Raw genomic sequence first — 7,007 nt, forward strand, 5'->3', positions numbered from 1 at the left:
AAAAGTAGAATTTAACTGTTTTTTTTTCTTTTACTTTTCCTAAATGTTTTACAGCAGAAACCTTTAAACCTTAAACTCTGGAGACGCCTGTCAAGAAATGTACCGTTCTGTGAGAGACATATCAAATGACCGCAGTGGTTAGCGCGGCCGCGGCGTGGAGGTCGGGGTTTGCCTCCTGGGTAGAGAAAAATGTTATTATGTTAAAAAAATTTAAGTGATTATTATTTAATTCTTGAGAATAAATACTTAGTTTAACATATTCCTGGCAGCTATAGTGTGGGTGGGAATCCCGTTTCGCCCATAGGACGCCATGCAGTTCAGGGCCGGGCTGCATATCGCCCCAACACTGTGGCCCCAATTCTCAAACTGACCTCAAGAGGTTACTGACCTCCTGCTTCATGGTCACCCGCACATACATTGACTATTCCTCTCTCCACCGGCCAGTTTGCTAGAAAATACATATTTTATGTTTTTTTTTAATCCATACAACTAAAAGAAGCCACGCCCCTTTATGCAAAAACTGGGAATAAAGCTGGAAAAATGTTGATGTACTCCTATAAATAAACGAATTCATCTTTTAGAATGCAGATTCTAAATTCTCATTGATCTTGCGGCCTGTTCCTTGATCTGGTTTCAGCGTTGAGGAACAGATTTAGCAGAAATATGCTGAGATCATAAGCTGACGGCTCAGTGCCGTCTATTGTCAAAACGTAATACGTGTAATAATACATTTACACCAGAAAGTGTTCTCTTCCATTTCTGAGATTAAGTCACCACTCTGGTACTAACGATGATAATCCCTCCCCATCAAATCTGCTGCTGCAGAGGCCGTGATTGTCACGAAGGCCTATGATCTTTTAATTCAATTGGAGTCCCCCTCTCCGAGCCGGGATGGTAGACGCGCCGACAAGGGACTACAATGCAGGGAGGAGTCCCGGCATCCGCCGCACAAAGCCGTGTAATCCCGAGCCGCGGCGTTGATGAAATCCCGTTGTAATTGCCCTCCTTCCCAAAGGCAGGTGGCCCGCTCAGCTCTCATGTCCCTGTCCTCCGGAGGGAGGAAGGTCTTCCTTCTCATGTCGGATTGGGAATTCAGGCAAATGACGGAGACATCTTTGTAGTTTTTTCTGTTTTCCAGTAATTTGATGTAAGTTAGACGCTTCATAAAAACTACAATTCTGATCTGCTCACTATTTACCTCAGAATAATCAAGACATTTTTAGAGTTTTATTTCCAAAAATCACATCAGTGCTTTATTGTAAACACAAACTCCTCACTAGACTAACACGATACAAACCGTAGCATCACACACACATTTGCATAACCTCCGGCGTCGTCCTGGAGCACACCTGGATGTTGGACCCGTGGGTCACGCTGAAGCAGTGAGACACCCCAAAACGGAGCGCTGACGTCTCTTTTGAGGGAACTGCTCCTGTCACCATGCTGTCCAGACAAAAGCAGAGACCTGCTGATGCGCTGAGAGCAGCTCCGCCTGCCGTCTGCAGAGTCGGGTCGGTTTGCTGCCGGTGATCCAGCTGCTCTCTGTCCGGCTGCTTTGGCGTCTTTCTGTTTGTGCTCCTGAAGGCATCAGGAGGTTCTGATCTTCTTCATCACACCAGTGCTGTAGATGACCAGCACCTACGCTCGTCAGACCAGGAAGCTTCAGGTGAAGGAAGTGTTTCTGTTGGGAAAAAGTCCATTACGAGTTGACGGGGGTCCAGGGTCCGGCGGGTCGGTGCTGTAGGGAGATGAACAACCATGATTTCATCCATCCACACACGTCTGTCTTCAGAGGAGGAACAGCGCCCCCTCACCTGCTTGGAGGGACCTCCCTCCTAAAGCTGCTTTAACACTAAAAAGAACTTCTGTGACGTCCTCATAAGCTCCGCCCACTTGGCAGGCAGACAGAATGGATGCTGGATGCTCACCCCCTCTCCCCCTCTACCCACATCCCCGTTTGCTCCACTGGGGTTAACTGTCAAGTCCCCTGAAAGGGGCGGGCCTAGGTGTGCTAGACCCCGCCCCCTCCGATTTAAAGCTGCAGCCAGTGGAAGGTTTGAGGACCAGAGCTGACGTGACGACACCTGCAGCTTCATCCACGATCAGAGCAGCCAGACGAGGCATGAATCTGCACAAACACACGCTCACGCACAGACGTGCACTCTCCTCTGCCAGGGCGCCACTGCAGCGTCCAGGTGAGGTCTCAGTGTCACCACAGTCTAGTAGGCCTGGCCCGGCTCGATGTGCAGCAGTCCCAGCACCGCTGAGGGGTCGGCCAGCTTCATCCTGCGGGGGCTGGACAGGCTCACGTTCTTGGCCAAATAATCCACAGCAGCTGAGAGAACGCAGAGACCAACGTTAGACGAAGAGAAGGACGGTTTTACAGTGAAACTTTAAAAGTTCAACCGATGTCTTTTCTCTAGGGGCTCAAAATTCAGTTTTCTCAGTCTGGAGGATTCCATCCATCCATCCGTGCATCAATCATCCATCCATCAATCATCCATCCATCCATCTATCCACCATCCATCCATCATCCATTCATCCATCCATCCATCCATCCATCCATCGTTCCATTCATCCATCCATCCATCCATCCATCCTCCATCCATCATCCATCTGTTCATCCATCCCACCTGCACAGGTCAGCAGTCTGTCATGGTGTCACACTCTCACATGCACTCCTGGAGGATTGTTCACTTTCTCTAAGAATCATGTTTTAGGATTGTGGGAGGAGCCCTGAGCGCCCAGAGAAAACACACTCATGCACGGTGAGAACAACCAAGCTCCTCCCAGAAAGAACAGAACCGAGATTCAATGTAGTCTTAAAAGCCTTTCAGTTTTGACAAGTTGTTTGGTCCGGTTATGTCATGTAGTTATACTGCGATAAGCTCAGACCTCTGAGGATAGTTAAGCTGGGATTGTCTTTGTCTTCTTCACGGTACATCATAGATTTGTCACTGTTGAAGATGTTCCTGTTTGAGGTGTTTAGGGTCTCTGTTTTTTCTCTATACCATTTTTGTGCGGTCCTAGACACGTTGGGAGAGTGGTCGACACAGAGCTCTGAACATGTTTCTATTGATTGTCCCAGGTGTCCATGGGAGACATTTCTGTCCCTTTGGTCATAGAAGAGACAACATTTCAATGTAAGGGCCATCTGGACCCAAAGAAAGCTCAAAGTTAACCCGCTATGTTCCTTTCAGGGTCACGGGGTTTGGTCCAGAACCAGGAACCGCTCTCTGACCCGTAACTGGAGAGATCTTTAGTTCTGTTTCCACGCTTTAGTACCAACGTGACATCACTGATTACAAACCAAACGAAGGTTCAGGACTCGATCGGAGTAATTTACCCGTCCCGACCCAACAGACTTTTCCATTCTGAATACACCTTTAGTTTGAATTTGTTAAAATTAAGAGTTGTGCAGTCTGAACCCAAAACAGTCCAAAACGGTGACATACAGACTGAGCTGGAGTGAGCTGCTCGAGTCCATCAGTGAGGCTTAGACCCAGCATGGATCCGGAGGCTCTGCCTGCTCGTTCGTCCGTCATTTCAGAACAGAGATCTGGTTTCTCCGTCTGTCGGAGATTCTGATGCGGAGCTGAACTCCTCCTGCAGACAGAATTAGCTCCTCACGTCCAACACTCGACTCCTCTGTTGTTGTGAAGCACTGGCGGCTGACAGATGAAAGGATCTACCTTTAGAGGAAGTGGCATGTTGGTAAGTGCGCCCGTGTTTGTGCACGTGGGCTGGCATGTGTAATCAGGCTCTATCTCAGAGGCAGACGTCTCTCACTTTGACTGCTTACCGCGGATTTAAGGTTAAACCTGGCTGACAGGGAAAACAGCTTCCTTCAAAGGGCCGCACTAAGCCCCCCGCTACACTCACATGCACCCCCACCCCCAGCTGTCGGGGTAACTGGCATCTTGGCAGACAGACCTGCCCACCCAAAGATGCTCTTATTTATTTCTTTGCTCAGCCCAGACGTGATCACTGCTCTCCGTGCACATGCGGGCTTGCCGTGCACGCACCGGCATGTCGCCCCTGTCAGTCAGCGGTTATCTGCAGCTCAGCCGGTGCAGGGGGGGGGGGCTTAAACTAGAGCCTGAGAGTCAGATCCATTGCAGAACACAGCACAGACAGACAGGAGGTCCACAGGTAACCAGAACCAGAACCGCTGGACTGAGGGGTGAGGCATGACCTTTAAGAAACACGACGTGCATCTGAGCCTGAATGCCAGACTGAGCGGCAGAACCTCACCAGAGCTGGACGCCTCCCCCTTCACCTAAACCTCGTCGAGGATGACTCCTCCTCTTCATCAGCCTGTACTGGACTCATGTTTCATGACAAAAGAAACATCTGCTGTCAGCAGCTGATTTCCAGAGGAAAACCTCAACTGTCCTCTGGTTGATGGACCACAGGTCACTGAGATGTTTGTGGGGATCAAGAGAGGAGCAGCAGCTCCAGATAAACGTCTGAGTCATTACGAGGAGAACCAGAAACACCAGAAAGACGGCTGTTAATCTGCAGCAGAAGAGGAATATTTATTCAACCTCGGGATTCTCAGTCCTTTGGGTTCCTAAAGTTTGATCTATGTTCATTTTTTTGTTTTGTTTGTTTTTTCTGTTGGTAATAAAAATAATCGGGACATGTTTTTGATTATTGATACTTGATTTACATGAATGACTTTTTGATGAAAATGATCAGTATATATGTTTTATTGTTGTTATCTGATTTATTTGAATGATTTTTCTATTTAAAAAAATCATACATTCTTATGATACTTGCTAAACATTTATGACTTCTAATGGAAAATAATCAGCATAAATATAAATATTTTTGTTGATATTTGATTTATTTTAATGATTTTTTCTAATGAAAGTTAATGTTTTTCAGAATTTTGATAATAGATCTGCATATTCAATGTCAAAGTCTGAGATAGTGTTATATCTACTTACATGTAAATTATTGTTACTTGAGGATTCCTAATAACATGATTCTTTGTTGGAAAGATAGAAATATCTGATCTAAGTTACCAACCGGGTAATTCATGTAAAGGAAATGTGTCAAAGTCAAGGCCCGGAGTCGGATTTCATGTTATATTTTAGTTGATAACAGCCAGATGTTATATTGCACTGGAAACATATTGATACACAAGTCGTCACTTATTGACGTTTGGTTAAAGACTCCTCCGAGTCATTTTGGGTGTCCCCAACTCGTAGCGTTTTTACATCCAACCTCCGGGCTGCAAACCGGTCCGGTACTGGGACATGGACCGCACTGGTATCCTAACCCAACCATAACCCAGTACCGGACAGTCAGTACCAGACGCAGACCTAACCTAGCCTAGTCAAGTCTAGTCTAGCCTAGTCTAGCCTAACCTGGTCTAACCTAGTCTAGTCTAACCTATTTGTGTCTAGTCTAGTCTAACCTAACTTAACCCAATCTAATCTAAGGTTACCGAAGCTAAGCTCCTCCCACTCCCTGTCTTTGACCAGATCAGACCAGTCAGGCTCTAGGACCTTTCCACTGATGCATGAGCATTGGGCGGCTGGGACTCACTCTGGCTGTACTGGTAGCTGGCCACGGGGTCCATGCTGTAGCTGCTGGTGCCGTATGTGGGGGGGCAGTACGGCTGGGCGTCCCCCGTCCTGGCAGCGGCGTCGGCGGAGGTGTGGCTGCAGACGGCCGAGGTGCTGCTGGACGAGGAGGAGTCCATCGCTCCGTGGAGCGGCGAGGAGGAGAAGTCGGGCTGTGGCTGAGAGGAGACGGCGCCGGGGGTCAGGAGACTCATGACCTGCAGACACACGGAGGAGGTGAAGCTGCTGATCCAGGAGGGGACCCCCCAGCTGTGAGAAATGGTGTCATCGCTGCAGCAGACGCTCCAGTCCTTCATCATCATGTTATAATACAAGACGTCTGAGACGAATCCTCTGTTAGTGCAGAATTTAGAAAACATTTCTGATGTCCAACACCAAAAAATGAAAATCCGTTGTTCGTTGTTGAAAATGTTCGACTATGAGCCGTAAAAACTAAACTGAAGGAAGATTTGGAAACTAAAACTAATGATTGAAGTTGTTCATAACAAATCTTAGAATACATTAGATTTTAAGTTGTAAAAGTGATAACAAAAAGTTATTTAAAACTGTTAGAACTTACAGTTATTTGGAGTTTAGCTAATATTTTGCGACGTGCTAACTTTTTTGGCTAATTAAGCATCTACTAAGTTTTTTAGTTAATTTGGAGTTTAGTAAATACTTTAGCATTGTGCTAGCTTTTTGGCGAATTTAGCATCTGCTAATGTTTCTTGGGCTAATTTGGAGCCAAGCCAATATTTTAGCAACATGCTAGCAAAGCTGGTAAATTTGGGATCTGCTGAAGTTTTGGGGATTATTTGGAGCTTAGCTCACATTTTAGCGACATGTTAGCTTGTTAAGGTATTTTGGTATTTGCTGTGGTTTTTGGGCTAATTTGGAGTTAAGATAATATTTTAGCGACGTGCTAGCTTTTTTGGCTAAATTGACATCTTTAAGTAAACTTAGTCCTTTAAAAACTTTAGCATCGTGAAAATAGATTCAGCATTTTTCAGAAGATCCCTTTAGCAATTGCAGTAAATTGCTTTAGCATCTCAGCGACAGCTTCAGTACGTTAATTTTACGTCTATTTGTGACTCTACGTTGATGGTTTGCTTTAAAATTACATTTGAATATTTTTAACACTACACATTTTTTTGCAAAAAATGTCCAGACACAATGCATTGTTGTTTATATTTGCCTATGTAGTGATCATCGATGCACGCTGGTTTTTCACAGACTTCTGGGTACGTCTCCAGGGTCCTGGATTTTGGGATTGTAGATGGAACAGAGATACAGAGGGCTGAATGCTCTATATAGTGAGTAGAGAAGGAATTCGGACAAACTGTATCTGTATCTGAAACTAAATGGAAGGTGAGTGACATCTTCACACCCACCCACCACCGTCAGCAGCTCCCTGACCCCTGCTGACCCCTGCTG

The 7,007-nt window shown here is 46.1% G+C and overlaps 1 protein-coding gene across 5 annotated transcripts in view; it reads right to left on the reverse strand.

Moving 5' to 3' along the window:
- Positions 1–1,216: 1,216 nt before the first annotated feature.
- Positions 1,217–7,007, reverse strand: part of LOC112140035 (paired box protein Pax-7) — a 629,290-nt gene continuing 623,499 nt past the window's right edge. For 4 of the 5 annotated variants that reach the window (XM_036212989.1, XM_036212990.1, XM_036212988.1 and 1 more), the window contains 2 exons: positions 5,557–5,791; positions 1,217–2,335 (listed from right to left, as the gene is read on the reverse strand). In XM_036212989.1, coding sequence (XP_036068882.1) covers positions 2,220–2,335; positions 5,557–5,791 — 351 coding nt within the window. In that variant the 3' untranslated portion in view covers positions 1,217–2,219. The remainder of the gene's footprint in view (positions 2,336–5,556; positions 5,792–7,007) is intronic. The other variant, XR_004948254.1, reaches the window with a different exon arrangement.

The sequence above is a fragment of the Oryzias melastigma genome, linkage group LG7, assembly GCF_002922805.2.
Source record: "Oryzias melastigma strain HK-1 linkage group LG7, ASM292280v2, whole genome shotgun sequence".
Taxonomy (NCBI): Eukaryota; Metazoa; Chordata; class Actinopteri; order Beloniformes; family Adrianichthyidae; genus Oryzias; species Oryzias melastigma.